Source organism: Thamnophis elegans, chromosome 11 (assembly GCF_009769535.1).
Source record: "Thamnophis elegans isolate rThaEle1 chromosome 11, rThaEle1.pri, whole genome shotgun sequence".
Classification (NCBI taxonomy): Eukaryota; Metazoa; Chordata; class Lepidosauria; order Squamata; family Colubridae; genus Thamnophis; species Thamnophis elegans.
In genome coordinates this window covers 21,123,422-21,145,964 of record NC_045551.1, presented here as the reverse complement: position 1 = coordinate 21,145,964, position 22,543 = coordinate 21,123,422, and the positions used below count along the sequence as shown (strand labels likewise).

The following is a 22,543-nucleotide window of genomic DNA, read 5'->3' as shown; positions in this document are numbered from 1 at the left end:
AGAGAAAAGGGGAGAAAAAGAAATGAGAGGGAGAGAAAGAGGGGGGGGAAAGAGAAACACAGAGAAAGAAAAGGGGAGGGGGAGGGATAAGGAAATAAGAGAAAGCTGGAGGAAGAGAAAGGGGGAAAAGAGGCAAACAAATGAGAGAAGGGGAGAAAAGAAAAAGAAAGGAAGGAGAGGAAAAAGAAAAGCAAATGAGGGAGAGAAAAGAAATGAGAAAAGGAAAGAAAAAAGAATGAGAAAATTATGGAGGGAGAGAATTAGAGGAAAAAGAAACAAATTAGAGAGAAAGGAGAAAGAAATGAGAGAGAATGAGAGGGGAAAGAGAAAGAAACAAATGAGAGAGAAGGCAGAGAAAGGAAGAAAGAAAGAAAAACAAATGAGAGTGAGGGGGGAGAAGGAGAGAGACCCATTTCCCACAGAAAACACCAGAAGCCACAAAACCTGGGTAGGTGTGGCTGGGGGTGGAGGTTATGTGACTGGGTGGGAGTGACGTTGAGTTGGCCATGCCCACCCAGGTTTTGTGGCTCCAAGTGTTTTCTGTGGGAAACGGGTTCAAATGGCTCTGAGTGTTGCTAGATGATAGGCTCAAGATCCAGATGGATCTTGACAGACTTGAACACCGGGCCCTACCTAACAAAATGCAATTCAATGTAGAAAAAAGTAAAGTTTTACACTTAGGCAAGAAAAATCAAAAGTACACATATAAACTGGGTGAATCAAGGCAGTAACTGTGAGTAACTGTGAGGGGGATCTTGAAGGCTTAGTGGACAACCAATTAAATATGAGTCAGCAGTGTGTGGCAGCAGCCACAATAGTCAATGCAATCCTAACTTGCATTAAAAGAGGGATACAAACAAGATCAAATGAGAATACTGCATCCAGTTTTGGTCACCACAATATAAAAAAGATGTGAGACCAGTCACCTTAGGGCTGCTCAGCCCCTTAATTGGGCCCTGCGGATCAGCTGAGCTGCTCCGGCCACTTCTTCCAGTAAGTGTGGCCACCTTTGTAGCCAATTGTGACTGCAAAAGAAGCCGGATGCCAAGCAATGCATCCCACATGCCTTGCGCCCCCCTAACTGAGAGTCACAGCAGACAATTCCATCCACGGAACAGGTGCCTCGTGGGTTCTGCTCAGGCCCCTCCGCCAGCAAGTGTGGCCAGGCAGGAAAAGGAGTACAGGCAGAAAAACCTCCCTTGCAATTTTCCTGCCTATCGCCAAAAAGCCTCCCCACCCACCCCAAGCCTTCAGCGTAACCCAGGATTGTAATGCTAAAGGCTTGGCAGGAAAATTGCGAGGGGGATTTTCCTGCATGTATTCCCGAACCCTCCCTGCTGCTTGGTTTGGGGCGGACAGCTGCACAACTCACTTGTAAAAAAGATTCCATCACAAGCTTTCAGCATTGCAATCCTGGGATACCCACAGCTTCCCCTTTGGCAGGGTAGGGGGGCAATCGGAGGACCCCTGTTGGCCCTCACTTGCTTTTGCTTTGCCAGGGCGGCAGGTGCTAGAAGGATGCCGTCCTTGGCTGGGCAGTCCCAAGCATTGTCTTGAAGCCTCCCCGCCTCTTGGTTTGGGGCGGAAGGCTGCACTCGAGTTGCAAACAACCCAGGGATTTGGCCGGCCTTTATGTGGCCAGTATGCCTGCAAGATCCCTGATTTCTGAGGCTGGCGAGGCTCAGTGTTTGGGCTCTGGCACACTCTTCTCCTCCTGGGTGGTGGCAGCATATGCACGGTGCTTCCAGCTCAGCGAGTGTGGCCTACTGATCTCAGCTGGCAGTGGCTGTGAACCGATCCTGGCCACCAATGGGCAAGAACTGGTCATGCTGATCCCGCTTCATGGCTGGGCAGACGGAGCCCACACTGGCCGTTGCTTCACATTGTTTCTCTCTCTCTCTGTCTCTCTCTCACACACAGAGACATTTGATTGCTTGAAAGGGACAGGCTGCACTTTGCTTCTACTGTAAGACTCCCCCCAAGCTTTCAGCATATCCCAGGATTGCAACATTGAAGGCTCGGCAGAAAAATGGGTGGGCATGATGTTTCACAAAGCTCCTCAAACCATGGCTGCTGGCTCCCTCGCTTTATGCTTTTTATACACATGTCGACAAACCCACCCTGCCTGGGGCTGCCATTTTTCCTTCCCAAGACTCCATTTCTGTGGAAAGAAGAGCGCTGGGGCGGCACTGGACTTTCCCTTGCCCTTTGCTCCTGAAAGCCTGCGGGCCACTTCTCTGGTTGAGCTCCATCAGAGCTTGGTTCTGGGAGAGACCCTTGGAGAGCTGAAAGGGGGATGAGGGCAAGGGGCAAGGCAAAGCTGATCTTTGCCTTCTCTCCCAAAAGCACTCCTCGGGGACAGCCACTCTTGCAGCAGGAGACGGGCCCCACGTACTTCAGACCTCAAGCTGGCCTTCCGAAAGGTACTGCAGCAGCAGCTATCCACAAAATTTTAGCATTATTTCATCACGACCCAGTACGGTATTAAAAGTTAACATTTCTGAAATGTTATTGTAGCTACAGAGGAAAGGACAATGTGCAGGAAAATCTCCCCACCCCCATCTACAGATCCTTTCAAAGAGGAGCCCTGCGCAGACACACATCAAAAAATGGTCCCTCCATGGCTTCAGAGTCTCCAGTCTTGAAATCCTACGCAGGAAAGAGGGAGGTTTGTTCTGAAGCTGCAGCGGCAGAGTGTTGCACAAGACCTCAGAAGCTATGGCAACATTTCTGAAATGTTAACTTTTATCACCATACTGGGCCACATGGGTCAGGATGAAATAACGGTAAAAAAATTGTGAATAGCTGCTGCTACAGTACCCTTCAGAAGGCCAGCATGAGGCACAAGGTGCGGGGGAGGATCATGGTTTGGCCTCCTGCTGCTTTTGTGGCAGCAATTGATGGCAAAAGCAGCCATGCTTGCTGGAGGCAGCGGCCAGAGCACACTCACGAGGCAGCTGTTCCGTGGATGGAATTGCCTGCTGTCAGTGTCACTGTTAGCTAAGGAGGGTATGAGGTGCGTGGAGATTGTCACTTGGCCTCCAGCTTCTTTTGTGGCCCCAATTGTGTGCAAAACTGGTTGCGTTTGCTGGAGGCAGCAGCCTGAGCAGCACCCACGAATCAGCTGTTTCGTGAATGGTGGGATGGCCTGCTGCAACCCTTCCGGAAGTTAGCAGAAGGAGCCACTCACCCCACCCCGCCTCATACTGGTACATTTGGGGGGGGGGAATAATACACCCACCCCCAAAAAGAAGCCCTAGCTGGTTTTTCGGGGGTCAAAAGAAAATAAGAATAAGATCCAGTCTTATTTTGGGGGAAATACAGTATCAGTCTATCTGTCGATGCTTTCCTGCCCAGCTTTACGTGTCATGTGAATCCAACTACTTGGGCTGGAGAGTGGGAGTGGAGGCTGGCAGGCAAAGCCAAGCGTTAGACATCCATGCAAAATAAGGCAACTCCAACTTGGATCCTGTTGGGGAGACTTCCCACTCTTGCCTCTCCCTCACTCCCTCCCTCCACAGGGGCCTGGACGGCCTGAGCACAGATCCCTTCTTCAAGGTGACCAGGAAGCAAACAACCATGACTGGGAGGTGGCAGTGCAAAGCACCACCTCTGGCCAGCAAGAGCGGAGCAGGCAGGGCGTGCACCTTCCCTGCCACTGTGGTATTTGGAGGTGCACTCGGTGGAGTTTGCAAGCGGGCCTGGTGGGGCCGCTTAGCGGGGAGGGAGACCCCGGCCCATTTGGCACACTTCAGCATGGAGTGAGAATGCAGAAATCAGATGAAATCCGTGCCTCTCGGCATTCAGCTCTCAAAGGCTCCTTTGGGGTAACTGGGAGGGGAGGGCGAGGGGCATGGCCAGCCAGTGATAAGATCACTCAACAGGGAGCTGCAGCGGAGGGACAAAAGAGCCTGCAGCTTGGCGACACCCACCCTATGGCATAGTCTGCTGGGACGAAGGCGCACGTACCCACAGAGAGGGCTCTGCGTGCCACCTCTGGCACCCATGCCATAGGTTCGTCACCAGGGGCCTAGGGTGCTGTTTTTAATAGAAAATGGCAGACTTACATCTACTTGAATTCTACTTGTTACCTCTTCAATCTAATTGCATTCATAATTATTAACATGTAATTTTAACAAATATCATCTGAGTTTAACTGAAATATTGCTAAGTATCTGTTAATACTTCTCTTAACTGGTTTAGAGAGTTAGCACCCACCCTTCTCCTAGAAGAATGAAATACTCTAGGAAATATTAAAAAGGCAGAATATTATACCTCTCTGGATGAAAAAAGGAGACATGTCCTCTTGGAAAGCAGCTTTTAATAGCCCCAGAAAGACTAGGCTATCCTATGAACAAGCAAAAGGCTTGGCCAGCTTATCTACAACACAAAACACCTTCACCCTCAGGACCACATGGCACCTGGGAACATTACATCACCCAGCAAGATTCAACCAAGCCTGGGACTCAAGAAAACCTACAAAGTTACCCCTGCATGGCCCCATGGGAATCTGACAACCAATCAGAATACATTTCTTTCACAGGAACAGGAAGCAAGTTCAAAGCCCAAGGGAGGGTATAAAAATCTCTCTCTCTCTCTCTCTCTCCCCCTCCCCCCTCCCCCTCCCCCCTCTCTCTCTCTCTCTCCCTCTCTCCCTCTCCCATGTGCTGGATTGCCCAGGACCTCAAACCATGTGGTCCTGTCCATCATTAAACCATCTTTCCAAACAGCCTCCACGTTTCTAGTGTCTTTCTTCCCACTTGGAACTGAATCAGATGGACATTTCTTCCAACACTGGAAAACACTGTTACATGCTCACAGTAGCACAATAACCATTATTTGTTGCAGACGTACAGTATTTCAACTAAGTTCACTATACAATATTAAAACACCTTCCCGTTAAGGATATTGTGTAAATATTGATTTTTCACCTCGAAAGCTTCTGAGTGCACCGGGCAGGATGTAAGGTAAGAATCATTTCCCTCTAATTTGGAAAACCAAGTTAACACCAGCAGTACATAAATTGTGAAAGATAGATGCGGGCTGGGAAAAGCTCCACTGCTTTTATAAGTATAATGTAGTACCAGCCTATCACAACTCTGCCCGCGAATAGGACAGGGGTAATTGTTTCATAAACTCCGCTTGTTCTTTCACATGGTGCGAAGACTGAAATATCTTTTGGAAAACACACCAATGCCTCCTAAGGGCCAGGACGGCGTTACAACGAATCGTAATTTAAGAAAACTCACCCTACTCTATTGTGTTGCACTTCTCTGAGAGAGCGCCTTAAAAGCCAAAGGCACCTTGTAGAAAACATTGGCTTCCAGCCGCCGCCGCCATCGCACGCTCGAGAAGACAACACGGACAAAAAACTACAAATCCCGTGAAGCGTTGGGAAGAGATCACTACTTGAAAGAAAAGCGAAAGCCATTTGTGATCTCCGGGCAGAACCCCTACGCGAATCCCTCATGAATACTGGGAGTTGTAGTTCCAAGCTACTCCCATGGTCCTGATTTATGGGAGTAAAGGCAAACCCCGGATGCAGAGAAAAGCTTCTAGTGATTGGCTGAGCCCAGGGAGTCATGGAGGGCTTCCGGTGCGGACCGACTTGTTTGGATGCCATCTTCATGTTATGGCGGCGCGCAGAGCCGGCCCAGCGTGTGTTTAAGGCAGTGCTGCCGCGGAGGCTAGATAGACTACTGAGCCGGAGTCGTCTGAAGGAAAGGAGGCGGCGGTTGGTACGGGACTATTCAAAGGTAAACTCTTGTGGTTTCCTTCCCACTTTGCTTGCGGAGAAGGGCTCCAGTTGCAGGTAGTGTGCTAGTTTCAGTTTTGGGAGGTATTTCTGCAATTTCTTTACCGTATATTCCCTTGGGACAATGCCGCACGGGAACAGGGATGGCTTGCAGTCACATTCTTCTCCTGGAAGGATCTGCAGGAGAAAAAGAATTGGAAACTCGGTAGCCATGTGTACTTGCTCATCGTGCTCTTTCTCCAGCGAGCGGGAAGAGTAGAATAACATGTGGAGGGATATCAAATTGAGAGTCGCCTTGGCGATTCGGTGCTCTAAGTCCTTCTGGCGGGAACTTATCATTTATAAATGTTGTCGATTCTGCCGCATCCACTTTTGATTACTGTATTCTCGTGCGAAATCCAGGTTGCTACTGCTGCATCGCCAAGAGCTGATGAGTCAATTGTGTGTGACCTCTTAAAGAAAGGAGGGGAGAGAGGCGTTTGTGACTTGAAATGACAGGCTGCTTGGGGCTTACCAATTTTGAAGATGTTTGCTTCTTGCTTTTTTACTTTGAAGGAAAAATCGGCTTGTCAAGGAAAAGTTGTTGTCAAGATGTACACTCTAGCAATCTTCTCCTTTCTTCCGCCAACCAGAAGAGCTACTAAAAGCACAGGGAGGAGGACCCCTAGTTAGAAAATTCCCTAAGATCTCTTCATTGTCTGGTTGTCTTTGGGTTCTGCTTTTGGAGATGGAGAGCCTGCAACCAAGAATACGCAGCAACAATTCTTTTCTGACTCATCCCTTCTGGGCATGGTGGCAAATAGAGCTAGGCTCACATGGCAATAAAAAGCAGTGGCATTTTCCTATTCATTTTTCTCTGAGCAGTAAACCTAAAAAAGTGACAATTGAAGGAGTACATCCACACTGACTTTTTCATTCACTCTTTTCTATCTATAGGTAAACAATGAAAGTGGTGGCCTTGGCCACAATATCCAGAAGGAACAAATAAGTGACATGCTTTCTTTAACTGAGTGGTGCAGAGCAAAGTAGAAAGTTAAAGATAATTGTTGCTCCTTGAGGGAGAATTTTCTATGTGACATTGCTGAATTTTGTTCCCTCACAAAACATCTCTTGAATGGAGAATGTTGGGAAAAATCCAACCAAGAAAACCTATATGTAAAAACTAGGCCACATGTTAAGCCATTGTGGCGCTTTTTTGTTAATAATGATTAACAACTGTCATTTGTTAAGAGTCCTTGGTCTTCTCCAAGGTTACTTGGTTGGTGGCAAATGTTTCACTACTTGACTATATAACATGAATCCTGCAAGTGTGGGATTTGCTTCCTGTTTATATACAGTAGCTTACCCTGCCTGTAATGGTGAGAATGGGGGTCCTTCATTAGTAGTTCTTTGATTAGGGTATTGAACTAGGAAGAAGGAAACAATACCCCCACCAACACTGATCGGGCAAGCTACTATACATAACTGTATGTAAATAGGGAGTAAACCTCATGTTAACTACTACTGTTACCTAGTTGAGTGAGGAAATGTTTGCAACTAAGCTTAACACCAGAGACTCCACACTGCAACTCTGAGCTACATACGTTCTCTTATATTTGAATAGCTGTTGTATGTGACCATTATTTATAGCACAAATTCTGATATTGCAACCTTCAAACATAATCACTCAGGAATAAAATTCATAGGCTTGGGAAGGGCAACAAACTTTCATCAGAAATACAGTCAATTTGTTGTCTTTAGCCTTTTTTATTGCTCAATTCAACTTTTCCATTTTAAAAAGTAGAAATTAAATTTTGGAAGATATATATATTCTAAGATTCTGTAAGTGTATACATACACACACACACACACACACAAATTCACTAAGATGTTCACTTACAGAATCTTAGAACTGGAATTTAAAGGGACTACTTGGGTTATCTAGTCTGACTGTCTGCAATGTGCAGGGGGGAAACCCCTATCCTTGAGATGTGGCTATTTTTTTTAAGTACCAGAAATGAAGAACCCACAATCTCGAGGTATACATCCCGTATACATTCCCAGTCTTATAATATTTTTGTTTCAAGAAAATTTTCCTTTTAATTAACCAAGATCTAGGTAACTATCTTACATCCATTATTTCTGGACTTTCCATCCCAATGGAACATTGATCATCTTCCCCATTGAATCTTTTTATGGGCCTGAACGTAGGACTGAATTCCTCAGCTATCTTTTCTTCAGAGTAAACATGCAAAGCCCCTATAATTTCTATTTAAGTGCCGCAATATCTAAACTTTCAAGGAAAACCTTCAGCTTGTTATAGCACACGTTTTCGGGGCTAGAAATTCAACTAAACTGAATTCCTTTGTAGAAGACACCGAGGAGAATCAATCAGTAACAACCGAACATGCTGATTGTAGGGAAAAGTGTAGCGAGCAAACATTAATTAGTTCGTGGCTTTTAAATCAAAGAGCAAATAACAATGTGCCGTCGCTTCGGTTCCCCGTGTTCCCTCGCCACGCTAGATGCTCATTTTCTCCGCAGATGGGAATTGGTGGTTGCGAACCCCTCCGCGTTCACAGCCTGCGCGGGTGGGTGGTGGGTTGTGTTCAGGCACAGCCGGGTATTTGGGCGGAAGAGACAGGAAGTTCCTCCTGCGGCGTCGTTCTAATCCGCTTCGCTAAACTTCCGGTTTCACAGTTCGGCTTCTTGGCGGAGGAGGTATCTGTGTAGTAGGCTTTCTTGATAGCCTTATTCCATCTCTTCTTTCTCCATACCTGGCAAGAGCCCGGCGTTTGGCTGAGCGGGAGGGGTCTCAGTATTCCCACCTTGCCGCTTTTCACAGGAGCTCTTCGGAGCGGGAAGGGGAGGCGGTTTTAATCATAATCGGATGGAGCTCCTGTCGTCTTTTTTATTTTTTTTCCCTTTCGGCACAATTCTAAACGTTGAAGCAATGAAGTTAAGGAGACTTGTCTCCAAGTAAGCTGCCCTAGGGCCTAGGATCAACAAGGAGCGTGATTGTTCCCGTAGCATCTGCTTATCCTCGCTGTGCTGTATCCCGTATAAACATGCGCAGTTTGCTGGTGAAACATGCCTATTCTTTTAGGGGCTTCGAAAGCTTAGAACAATGCGTTTTTTCCTTTAATAATTTGAGTATATTTCTCTTCCCAGTGCGAATTGATTACTGTGGAAAAATCAAAGATTTGTGAGTTTGGAATTGGCAACTAGGATCAATTGGAGGACAGCAAACATACAACAAGTACAATGCTGCAGCAAGCAAAAACTGACTGTGAAGATGCACAGGAGGTAGAAGATTACATTTCCAAAAACAGAAAGCTGGTGGGGAAAGAATATTGTACCCAAGAGTTGCGGGAGGAGACTCCAGGGAGAGAAGAAACCCGTATTGACCCACCTGATGGCCAGCAAGACACAGAAAATGAGAAAAACAAAGAAAAAACTTTAGGTACTTTAGGTCATTGAAACATAGCTTTTTAACATTGAACATATTGTTTATCTTTATTATATATTTAAAACTCCTATGTTCTTAATAGCTATATGTTTTAAAACTCAAATATTTTATTGAACCTTATTAAATTCAATTTTCATAATTAAATATATAGTGCTTTGTTGCCTCTCTACATTCCTAAACTTTGTAGATAAAATTGGTTATATGGAAATCAGTATTTGTATAATGTGTTTATACTGTGATTATTCAGAAGTTTTTGTTGCCAATTCTCACTTTGTCTTGTATGAAAATGTTGCTTTGGCTGAAATTTCCTCATATTTTATATTATTTTATTGTCAATATTCTAACCATGCTGCTCACTACTATGATATTTTCTTGGCCCGTAGGAAAAGAAGTATTGTTACTTATGCAAGCTTTAAACACACTTGCTACTCCAGAAGAAAAGCTAGCAGCACTCTGCAAGAAATATGCTGACCTGGTAATATATTTTAGATTTAATATTATTAAACATGTATAACATAATCAACCTTGACTGATCCTGGACAAACTAAGGAGGATTAAATCTAGCTAATATTTTAATGTGAAGGCATCAGGAAACCCAGAATCATAGACTAGCCTGGGAAATCAATAAAGCATTAGCAAACCATTGTCATGTTCCTCATAATTTCACATAACTTGGTGGAAGCTTGACTGCAAATTAAATGCATCACGAATATACCTAACGGGCAGATTTCCTGGAATTTGTCTAGTACATCTTGATCACCATATTTTTCCATCTACAAGATGCCCCATGTATACACCCCCTTTTTTTCTTACTCAAAATCCATAAATCAATAGTTTAAACATTAAATAGAAGACATTTATTTTGCAGAGTAAGACATTCTTACTGGTACCGGTATTTATTTATTTTTTTCTGACATTTTTATGGGCTCAAAACACTCCGACATTACCACTCTCTGTCGAATCTGGGCACTGGTTACATGCTCTCTGCAGCATCAGCTGACTACAGTTACATAAGGCTCATGATTGAAGAAAACCTGTTAGCTTGACTCTGCAATAGGAAGTTTTGCTCGTGAGGCTAGTTTGCAGAGATAAGGTATTGGCAGTTTTGTAACCACACTTCCCCCCCATGTATAAGACATCCCTCCATTTTTAGGTAAATATGTTTAAGAAAAAGTATCATCTTATACATGGAAAAATATGGTATTTAGAGCATTTAATATTAAAAATAATGCAAAGTTAGTCATCTGGAAGGAAAAAATAAACTAAAGACAATTACCAAGTCTAATGTAATGCATCAGATAGCAGATCATATATCTTTAGGACTCAGTGTCTTCCTTTTAATGATCAAGAAATAACAAAATATTTTCCCTTCCTATCCTGGTCTTTTGAAAAATGATTTTCTCTAGTTCTTTAAGTAATCTAAATAGATTAGATTATACTCTAATCTAAAAAAACAGGAAACAGAATTGAAAGGGACCTTGGAGGTCTTCTAGTCCAACCCCCTGCTCAAGCAGGAGACACTATACCATTCCAGAAAATGGCAGTCAGTCTCTTAAATCCTCCAGTGATGGAGCACCCACCATTTTTAAAGGCAAGCCATTCCACTGATTAATTGTTCTCACTGTTAGAAAATTTCTCCTTAGTTCTAGGTTCTCCTTGATTACTTTTGATCCATTGTTTCTTGTCTTCCCTTCTGGTGCTTTGGAAAATAGTTTGACCCCCTCTTCTTTGTGGCAACCTCTCAAATATTGGAACAAGGAAGGGTAGCCCCTCAGTTTGTCAGGTCCTCAGATACTTAAGGTTTTAAAAGGCCATAGCAACATTGGTGTCCAATTATCAATCATTCACAAGTGCATCTTTCAGTACATGTAACATTTATACTTGGTATTTGGACCCTATCAGCAGGCAACTGTTGCATTTTGCCCCAGTTGCAACTTACAGACATTTTTCAGCTTCTTTGACAACTTATTGCAGTCATCAAAATAAGATAGGCAGCTGGCACATTAGCCTTAACTGTGAAGGAAAAAAGCCCCTTCTCACCAGCTGAATATCAAGGAACATTCACTAAACTGCACATATGTTTTTCTAAGACAAGTATAGTCCCATTAAACACAAGTTGCTCTTTAGTCTCTGAATCTACTTTCCTACTTAGCAGTAATACCTCTATCTGGATATCCTTATCCATCCCAAAGGTACTTTTTCAAAAGGCAATTTTGTTTTGGAAAAAACAAAGTGTACTTGCCTTTTGAAAAAGCACCTTTGGGACTAACAGATTAACAGAAACACTTCCAGCTCTGAACATAGAGTGTGACTTAATTTTCATGACACCGTTTCTGTGAATGAGATTCTCTGATAAAAGTCAGCTGTAGAAGCTGGTGAAAAAGATCCTGGTATCTGAGTGACAGAACAATCATTGTATGGCCTAGGATCGGAAGGGAAGCATGGAGCTGAAGTGAGTTAATATCTTCGTAATTTAAAAAGTGAACTAAACTCTTAACAAATGTGCTACTTCCTGCACAGATATCTTCACAGAGTGCATTGATATAAAGGAGTATCTTTGTTTGAACTACTAAAGTAACTCAGTGCCACTGTTTTCTTATTGTTATACATATATGTGCATGCATAGCTGATCCTTTTCGTTGGTATCCTAGCAGAAGATCCTTTAAATATTTTTAAAATATACTTGACATACAAAAGTGACATTTTAAAACTGTAATTAGAGCTTATTATCTGGGAAAATAGAAAAAGATGCCAGTTATTATAATAAAGATCTGTGTAGTAAGAGCTCAGTTAATGGAATGAATTGATTTTTGCTTCATCCTCAGCGTTAGGTTACAAACTAAGGATAGATAAACTGCATATTAGAAAAATTAACAAATTCAAATGCACATATTAGGTCTCAATTTGGAATACCAGAAGTTAAATATTCTCTTTAAACATAACTGAATTCAGATATGTATTTTCTCTCTCTCTCTCTCTTTTTTATTTAGCTAGAGGAGAGCCGAAATGTTCAGAGACAAATGAAGATGCTGCAAAAGAAACAAGTACAGGTTGTAAAAGAGAAAGTGCACCTGCAAAGTGAACATAGCAAAGCAATTCTTGCACGTAGCAAACTGGAATCTCTGTGTCGAGAACTACAACGCCATAATAAGACTCTCAAGGTTAGTTTTCTGCAATAATATAGCAATAAACTTGAAACAAATCGTTCCCTTCAAAAAAGAAAAGGCTGACTATATGTTTTGGAGTTGTAACAAAATGGGATTAAGTGGAAGAGGATGTCCATCCTAGATGAGTTTGTTATTTTTTGTTTGGGATATACTTTTAGTCAGGTGTTTTTTCAGAGTGGTAAAGATATAGAGCTGCCTATTCCATGTTGCCTGTTCTTTCTTAATCTTGTTTTTCTCTATTTGCTAGTAAATTGTTACTGTAGAAATTGGGATACCATGATCTTATTATTTGAATATTTGATATAATCACTCATGAGGAAATTAGAAAAAGCATCCATGAATAAATATTTTCTGTTCCTATGAATACATATTTCCTATTCAATTCACATTTTAAAAATTAATATTGAGATACTTTTCTTTTTTTCTCGTTATTATAAATATGAGAATACTTTAATAGTAAACCATCACTTATAGTTGGTTCTTTCCTGTTACTGTAGTGCTTTTCTTGGAGTTTCATTTCTGTCACTGATCTTTTCCCAAATTATATCTCATTAAAATGGTTCTTGGTTTATAACATTAGGCCATGGCTTGTTTTGTACGACTCATACAGAGACCACTGATTTCTCAATCACCTTAATTATATTCATTTAGTATACTAAGTTAATCAAATTGCTTTATTTGCTGTGTTTCTCTTGGTTAAAAATTATTCCAAAGTGAGGAAGTCTTTATTTTAAAAAACACAATTTTTAAAGTATAGTTAAATAAATGGACATTTGTAAACATGTAAATTTAAATAAATGATGCTTTAAGAAAAACTCTGTAAACAACCTTTAAACTATGAACTTTTGAAAAGTTTTAAAACTCTGTAATACAATACACCACTCTAAACTAGTCATGCCATAATATCAGAGAAGGATTCTTGATGGCATTATCACTTTTATAATTTAAATGAAACTAGTGTTTTGTTTTTATCTTCTGTAGAAATTTAACTTTCTATTCTATTTTACTGTTGCTGAAATAAGAATCTGATTTTGATCTTCTATTATGTAATAATTAGAACATAGAATAGAACATAGAATAATATGGTTGGATTGGACCTAGGTCCAAACCCTTAGTCCAAACCCCTACCAATGGTGAGAGATCTTATACCATTCTGGACTTTCTTTGGGCTTGATGGGATGTATACATAAGATAATAGAAAGAATAACAAAACAGAATAATAAGAGTTGGAAGGTTCTCCAACCAACCCTCATCCCACCCAAGCAGGAGAGTCTAATATCAGACAAATGACTATCCAATCTCTTCTTTAAAATCTCCTGTGATGGAACACCTACAGCTTCTGGAGGCAAACCATTCCACTTTTGATTGTTCTTGCTGTCAGGAAGTTTCTCCTTAGTTCTAGGTTGGTTCTCTCCTTCATTAGTTTCCATCCATTGCTTCTTGTCCTCCCTTCAGGTGCCTTAAAAATTAGGTTGACCCCATCTTTTGGGGGGCAGCCCCTCATATTGGAACACTGTTATCATGTGACTCCTAGTAATTTTCACTAGACTAGGCATACCCAATTACTGCAACCATTCATTCTATGTTTACCTTAATCATATTTGTTGCTCTTGTTGGCACTTTTTCTAGAGTCTCAACATCTTTCCAAGGAATTATAAAGTGGAATTAACACTTCATGTGATCTTGATTCTATCCCTCTGTTAATGCAGCCTAGGACATTTTTTTCCATTGGCTTTTTTTGGCAGCTGCAGCACACTGTTTGCTTACAAATGGTTGTCCAGGACTACTAGATCCCTCTCGCAGTTACTGCTATTGAGCCAGATACCACCTATTCTATCCCTGTAATTTGGTTTTTCTTGCCAAAATGTAAAACCATATTTTTCTCACCATTGAATTTCATTTTGTTAGATAGGATTCAGTGTTCAAGTCTGTCAAAATCCTTCGGGATCTTGAGCCTATCTTCTAGGGCAGAGGTCAGCAACCTGTGGCTCTGGAGCCGCATGTGGCTCTTTCATCCCTCTGCTGTGGCTCTCTGTCAGAAGTCGGTTACACAATTGATAGGGCTTTCAGTTAGGACAGGTAAAGGAAAAAGGAGGCCACGCTAGGAGGAGACTATGGTGGGGGAACTGGACTTCTTCAGAATTGAACAGGGGCCTTCCGGTTAGGACATTTGTGGCTCTTTTGAGTGTTTAAGATTGCCAACCCATGTTCTAGGGCAAGGCTGTCACTCGTGGCCCTCAGGCGGATACATCACGCACTGGCCACGTCCTGGTTAGGGAAAGGAGAAAAAGTTATAAGTCACATAATGTTGCGATGACAACGTGAGTTTGACACCCCTGTTCTGGGGTGTTAGCTATTCCTGCCAGCTTGGTGTCATCTGCAAATTTTATGCATCCCTTACAATTCCCTTCTTTAAAATCATTTATGAAGATGTTATGAAGAGTACTGGGCCTATATGATATTGTAAAGATGATACTGTACTATGTTGTGGACTTATAACAGCTAATTTGACTAGATTTTTTCATGTTTGTCTGGTTCATATCAGGAACATGTCTTCTGTAGGGCACAGTGTTCAACAAATTGACTTCAAGTTAGAAACAGTTGGCCCCTCATTGCCTAACAACAGCTAGCTCTGAAAGACATGCTCACCTTCAAGTTTCTCTGTTGATTTTCATCAGAAGCAATTCTAATTTGAAATGAAATTACTTGTAAGCAGCTTCCTTTTCCAAGTTCAAATTCACTGTTACCATATTTTTAATTTGGAAACTGTATAAAAATGAAGTCCCAGTTGCAATCAGAACTTTTAATGTATTGGTTCTGAAAACAAATCAGTCTTCATACATATTTGTCAGATAAAGTGATGAAAGAATTTGAAAACCAATATAATTCTAATATTTTGAGATGTTAAGATGCAGCTGGATTACATTTTTTTTGCTGTTGACCAAAATCTAATTTAAAAAAATGTTTATAAGTGGATTTTAATCCCTTTGGGCAAAAGGAAGAAAATATGCAGCAAGCCCGTGAAGAGGAAGAGCGACGTAAAGAAGCAACAGTACATTTCCAGATTACATTAAATGAAATTCAGGCACAACTGGAACAGCATGGTGTACACAATGCAAAACTTCGCCAAGAAAATATTGAATTGGGGGAAAAGCTGAAGAAACTTGTGGAACAGTATGCACTTCGAGAAGAAGTAAGTAAAGCATTATAATATTATTTCATTACACTAAAATACTCACAATAAAACCTCAAGAAATATCTCCTAAATGTTAAGGAACAGGTTTACAGAATAAGCTTCATTTACAGAGATAGATTAGGTGAAGAATTCGCCTATCCATTCAGCATCCATGCTTATTGATGTTAGCTTATGCCTTCCCAAGTCTGATGCAGCATCCAAATCACATTATATGTTTTCCAGTTGAGCATGGTTGGTTATAAATAATGAAGATTATGTTAGTTAATTCAAGAATATTTAAGAATTCACCATTATTGAAGGATAGAACACACAAAAGGAAACTAGCTTGTGAAACATTTAGTCGCCATTAAAAAATGGTTTTTAGTTTGATTGCAGTTATGCTTTTCTCTAGCACATGGATAAAGTCTTCAAGCATAAAGAACTGCAGCAACAACTGGTGGATGCCAAGCTTCAGCAGACTACACAGCTTATAAAAGAAGCTGAGGAAAAACATCAGAGGGAGAAAGATTTTGTAAGTGTTTTTAAGAAAGCTTAAGATAAAAGAATTATCTGGTAAGTTGTTACAACATGTTTAGACTTTTTATTGTTTTTAGAACAAGCTGCAAATCTCTTTTTTATTGTATTGTCATGCTATGTAGATTAATGGGTTTTTAAATTGTATGTAGCACATTGTTGCAAAATAACTTTGTAATAATACAATGTATAATATAGTTTATGTATGTAGCTCTATGCCTGTTGACCCTATTGCATTTTCCAAGCTACAGGTACAATTTTACATAGGTGTGTAAGTATCAGAAGTATAATATTTCCTGATATTAAGGTATTCTAGACAGAAAATATTTTCTTTGTCCTCAGCTGTTAAAAGAAGCTACCGAATCTAGACACAAATGTGAACAGATGAAGCAGCAAGAAGCCCAATTAAAACAGCAGGTAACCAATTTAAATTGTGATTAGTAGCTTAGCTATTAATCTATTAAATGAAGTTGGAGAAGTTTCTTAAAAATTGAAATTATTAAATCAGATTGGAAGCCTAAAACAATTCTTTGGGAAAGGAATACAATAATTCGGCAATTCTTTCCAAAAGAACTAGGCGTCAGTGTCAGGCATCAGATATTAATCCCACCCACAGTTGCTAAGGTTTGAGGCTACATTAACTGGAAATTGCTTCTGTAACCCTGAAATCTATACGGGTAATCTTACCTCTAAGGTAATTCAAGTTGTCGCAGACCTAGTCCGTTTAAAATATGTATATTTACTGGCTGATTTCGTAGACAAACCAGATTGAGAAGATTTTTTTTTATAATGAGCATAAATGCACAACTTTTATACAAAATATGCAATTACAATTATATTGTAATGCATTTCAAATTTATGCCAATTTGTCTTGATGTGACAGGGCAATTATTTTTCACACGGTAGCTCTATTTTATTCATGCTGCTATGTAGAATTCTTTTTGATTAAATACTATATCAGATGAACTTCTAAAAATCATGTGATAAATCCACACATTTTAAACCTTCCTTGAAAGTCCACTGAATTAGTGTCTGTTCTTTTATTGTTTTGCTAAAGTCTAAAAGCCCCTACAAAATTATTCATGTTTTCATCTTTTTTGTTAACACTTACTTCTCTTAGAACTAAAGATAGAAATGGGTTTCATAATACTAGTGTTTTGAGTGTTGTTATTTTGATGTAATCTTACTGTAGAAACCTGTACCTCAGCTTTTATCTTTTGAAAGCTAACTGGGTCTTTAAATCTAGACAATGTAAATCTTCACATAAGACCAAATCGGCCTTTAATTATTATTATTTTTTCTATTTTTTAGATGATATCTGTAGTGAGTAACTAGTGTAATTATTATGTAAATAATTCTAAATTATGTCTCTAAATTAGATTTAAATATTGTTACTTTTAGCTTTCTCTTTACATGGATAAATTTGAGGAATTCCAAACAACTATGGCAAAGAGTAATGAACTTTTCACAACTTTCAGACAAGAAATGGAAAAGGTACTTTATCTTCTTATCTATGTGTCACAAGAAAATTTGTAATGTTTCTGATTTGTCTATGTATTAATGGATAAATAAACCTCACTGAACTCAGTGGAGTTTACTTCAGGGAATGGCAGATATACCCAGCTGAATCTTCTCTCCTTGGAAATTATGTTTGCTTCTACCTTTTCTGAATACTGCTTCATACATTGCCTTGAGTGTAAACATCTCACCTGTTTTTGAAATCCTTTTCCATTCTATCACTCATTTTTTTTCATTCCTTCTCTCATTCTATTCATTTTAACTTTATACATTTCATTTCTGTTCAGTCTCCTGCATTTTCCCTACATGTGATAGGCATTCATTTTCCTATTAAATTCATATTCATTCAGCACACATATTGAAGTACCTAGTTCCTATGCCTTATTTTTATGTCTCTCCTGACATACCTAACTCTCAGTTCCATAGAGTATATACAGAAGCATAATCTTCAGTACAGTACAATATCAAGTTATTGTCCCCTCCCACTCAAACACACACATAACTGTAGTTTAGTGAGTTGATTAATATTCCCCCACAACCCCCTCCCCCCAAAACCCAGAACTGTCCCAATTAAGTCCAGCCACAAACAGGCCAATGCTAGTCCACAGAGCAGTGGCCACTGAGTCCACAAGGCACTTGAAAGTTTTCCAATCTCAAAGTAAACCCACAAGGCAAAATTAATACACAATACAAGAGGGTCTACAAGGCACAATTCAAGTCATGGTGTCAGTCCAAAGCAAGGCAAGAATCTCAACGAGCAGAAAACACACAGCTAGGAAATGAGCATGTTCCCAGCATCACTTCCATCTGTCGACTGTGCTAAATAGCCAGCTTCTAGTTCAGCCATCAAAAAGGGCAAGGCTCTCTCCTCATGAGTAATATGGCTGTCCTCCTCTACTTCTGCCTTTTTCTGCCCTATGTGTTCTTGGATCAGTGCAGAAGGCGGTTCCTCTTCCTCATCACTGACCTGCTGCAGTTGCATGTTTTCTCCACCTGAAGCCTCAGGCTGTCCTGCTGCAGCTGTGCTTGACCCAAATCTCTGTCAAATGGCTGCTTAGAGTCATTAACTAACTCCCCCTCCAGATGTACTAGAACTGCTTCATCTTCCTCCAAACTGACATCTGGAGAGATATCTAGGGAAGTGTCCGGTGGAGTAATCACAGCTATTTTTAATTATTTTGATAAATATTAATATCTTGTAACAGACAACATTCTACTCACCACCTTTCTATCTAAATTGTACAGTACATCTTTTCTTTCCCATTTTTAGTAAAAAAAATTATCAAAGTATACAAATTCATCTACTTGCTCTGGTTTTTGCCATTTATGTGCAACTTGCAATCATTCACCCAATTATCACAATGTTTGATTAATTTTCTCAGTCTAATTTTATTTGTGATAATTTGCCAATTTTATCACACAATTATCTTAACATTTGCTTGAAATTATCTGGGTCCTCAGACCATTTATTTTTATTTGTAAAATGATTTTGTATTTTGTTTTGAATCTTGTGAAAGAAATCCAACTAATCTTTTTAAAATAAAAGAGAGAATTAATCTCACAAGACTGGGCAGTGAGAAACAGTAGATTAAAATGTTCATTTCCAGCAATTTATTAAAAATCCGTGTAATTAATTTATTTCAGATGACCAAAAAAATAAAAAAACTGGAAAAAGAAATAGTAGTGTGGCGTACAAAGTGGGAAAACAACAACAAGGCTCTCTTGCAAATGGCTGAAGAAGTAAGTATCAGTTTCCATTCTTAAAAATCAGAATGTTACTTTTGGTTCTTATTTTATAGTCTGAACTAGATGAAACTCAAATGTTATTCAATTCTCAAACAGTATTTCAAAGAATATAATGTGATTTACAGGATTTGCTTATATTTTAAACTGAAATTTTGCTAATGCTATGTTCCATAAAAAGATGTTGCCATCTTCATAATAAAAATGTATTTGGTTTGTATCTGAATGTTTTCAATCATCAGGAAAAACACTGGAAGTGTTTTTGTTTGTACGAAATAAGTTGTACATTGCTTTTATTTAAACCATCTAGTGAGTGGGGGTTGCAATAGGCACTTCAGATTAGAGAAGGAGACTTTTACATGGGAAAATAGAACTTGAATACACCAAGAAAAGGGAATTGGAATTGTAGTCCCCTTACATTACAGATTCTGAAGCTATAAGTGGCCAGTAAAAAAGCGTGGCCATAAAAAGGTTTTGAATTTTCTCATTACTGTTTTAAGTTTTGAAATATATTGTGTAAGATTCATCTGAATCCTTTATGCTATCTTATTTATTACAGAAGACAGTTAAAGACAAAGAATACAAAGGTTTCCAAATAAAACTGGAGCGTTTGGAAAAGCTATGTAGAGCTCTTCAAACAGAAAGAAATGAGTTAAACGAGAAAGTGGAAATTCTTAAAGAACAGGTTTCTTCAAGAGAAGCAAATGTGGATCTAGCTGTACCTGTATTGCAATCATGCACGCTCAACTCTCATGAGAAGCTGGAGATTTCTATTAATAAAGAACAAGAAGAAATCCAACCAGATATCGAAACAATGGCAAATGAAGGCTATGAAAAAACTATCAGTTTGGTTTCCCTTCCTACCACAGATTTTGTTGACTAAAATGTAAACACTGTATTAAGAGATATATTTTGTGTATAACTTTAGCTGGTGGTGGTAACTATTAGTTTTGTGGTGAAAATTTTCTTACTTTTTCTACCATATCTGTATTTTCTTAGAACAGAACACAATTTGCCTGGTACAGGAAGCTGCATAGCAGCTATTGAATAGCTAATCTATAAAAAGAATCCACAACTGTATTGCACATTTGCATTTTTTTAAACAAAAGAACCCCATTAAAGATGCATGCAGTGTTTTTCTTCTTATCCAGTAATACATTACTGTATCATCTAAGACTCACATGCAGTTTTGTCATCATGTTAAAGGAACAACTTTGATCAGTGTTTGAGCTTAAATCTATGTAGTAAATTAAAATTTAAAGCTGAGGTGACATTACCAAGCAATCCAGTAAAATACAATTTGGTGTGTGACTTGTCCATACTGATACGAAAAAGCTGAAAAATCTTACAGGGTTTAGTGTAGCTGCCAACTGGAAAAACAGGGTGTACAATTCATATTTCTCAGGATTGTCTGATAGTCAGTATAAATTAAATAACTATTTCCCTTTCTGTTATATTAAGAAATCAAGGCAGCAAGCAAACTATTGATAATTTCTCTAAATAGCCACTAACTTAAATCTGGATGTATTTTGAATGCACTACTGTTGTTGCAATGATTTTTTAAAAATGAGCTATAATATAAAAACTGCTGTCATAGTTACAGTTTATTAAATGCAACAAGATTTTGGTTAGTGGTTGCTAGATTAAAATATATAATCAATGGGGGCAGGGTTTTCTGGGAATTCTTTCATTCAGTTTGATGGCTACTTATTAATGTGAAATACGGAACATATATAAATGCATCATCACTTAAGAATGATTGCAATGAACCACACTCAGTACGGGAAATCCTAAAGTGTATATTTCACAGGATACGCATTCTTATAAAAACTGCTCTGTCCATGATAAAGTGCATAAATTATATAATTTATCTAATCCAAAATACAGGAAAACATTCTGATCTCAACTTTGTAAAATGAAGTCTTACTAGACAAAACATAAACATAAACAGAAGTGCCTTCTGATTATCTAAGTTACTTGGAATTTGGCACTTCGGTATTTATGTTGCTAATAAATGCACAGCATACAAGACTCCACATTTTTTGTACTGTGGTTAGAATTATGAATGTAGGTCAGTTGCAAAAGTTTAGGTATTTCCCATAATCTGATTTTTTTTTTTAAAGAAAAAAGGGACCAAAAGAGTGCTGCTAGGTTACAAGCTGCTGTTAACTCTGCCTACATATATCAGCTTTCTAGTTGTTCTGTTTGGAGAAATGTAAACAATACCAAATTCTGGTACATAGTTTGGATTCACTTTCTTGAAGCTTTTCTTATTTAAGCACATTATTGAAAAATTCTCTTTTTATCTGCCTGTATACTCTTACAGTTTAGTTGCAAATTATTTAAATTTAAGGCTTTACGGATGTATTACCCTTTTTTTACCTATACAGTATCCTAATTGAAACAAAGATTGAAGAAAACCTTTGGATATTTGTATCTTTGAGCAAAATCAATTTGCATTAATAGTGGACTTGAAAAGTCCTGAATTGAAAACTGGCTGCTTGTGTTTTGTTTCTTAAAATGTGTTTGCATTTTCTTTTGTATGAATTCCAAGTTCTGTAAGGTAAGGAGTTGACGTATAGTGGAAAATACAAAGCCCAATTATGCTGCCATAAGCATAAGAGACACTAGAGAACCTTTCATCAAACAAATCTACAGCTAGAAATGCAAACACTTTGAACTTGTAGAACAATGCAAAACACCTGAGAAATTGGATAGTGGAACAAATGCATGTTGAAAGTAAAAACTGCAAAGATATTCCATCATAGGTACTATATTTTGATTAGTTTTACCTATGTCTACAATTGACCTAATTATAGGCATGAGTAAGGGTTTTTTTTTTTTAACCAGTTGCAATTATAGATGCATAAATTTAAGCTATTGAAATAATGGCTTTTCAAAAAACTTGCTCATGCATTTTTTTCTCCAACTTTTTCTTCAGTTTAAATGAGGGTTTTGTTTAAAGTCTCAAGACGTTCCATGCATTGAACAAGAGGGCTAGTACAGGACAGGTCATTACTTGTCTCTTGCCATATAGTGGTATACTGCACTGCCATTTTTCTGCTGATTTGTTCAATATTCTTTAGTTGTACAGCTCATGCTTATAGGCAGCTAGCTGTGTGTAAATTGATAATCATGTGCTTATAAACACTGAAAGTTATTGCTTATACCGTCCACTACTTTATACCTGCAGTTGATTTGCA

General features: G+C 39.2%; 2 protein-coding genes across 2 annotated transcripts in view; one reads left to right on the top strand and one right to left on the bottom strand.

The window, feature by feature from the left end:
- The window catches only part of CTPS2 (CTP synthase 2), a 103,106-nt gene extending 97,668 nt beyond the window's left edge, over positions 1 to 5,438 (bottom strand). Inside the window, 1 exon segment of the mRNA XM_032226156.1 lies at positions 5,250 to 5,438. Coding sequence (XP_032082047.1) covers positions 5,250 to 5,431 — 182 coding nt within the window. The 5' untranslated portion in view covers positions 5,432 to 5,438.
- A 147-nt stretch (positions 5,439 to 5,585) lies between these two features.
- Positions 5,586 to 22,323, top strand: TXLNG (taxilin gamma). Its single transcript, XM_032226649.1, has 10 exons — positions 5,586 to 5,756; positions 8,906 to 9,197; positions 9,587 to 9,678; positions 12,194 to 12,364; positions 15,369 to 15,563; positions 15,958 to 16,077; positions 16,422 to 16,496; positions 17,481 to 17,573; positions 19,242 to 19,337; positions 19,900 to 22,323. The coding sequence occupies exons 2-10, from the start codon at positions 8,999 to 9,001 to the stop codon at positions 20,221 to 20,223; spliced, it is 1,365 nt and encodes a 454-aa protein (XP_032082540.1). The 5' UTR covers positions 5,586 to 5,756; positions 8,906 to 8,998; the 3' UTR covers positions 20,224 to 22,323.
- Positions 22,324 to 22,543: the final 220 nt, after the last annotated feature.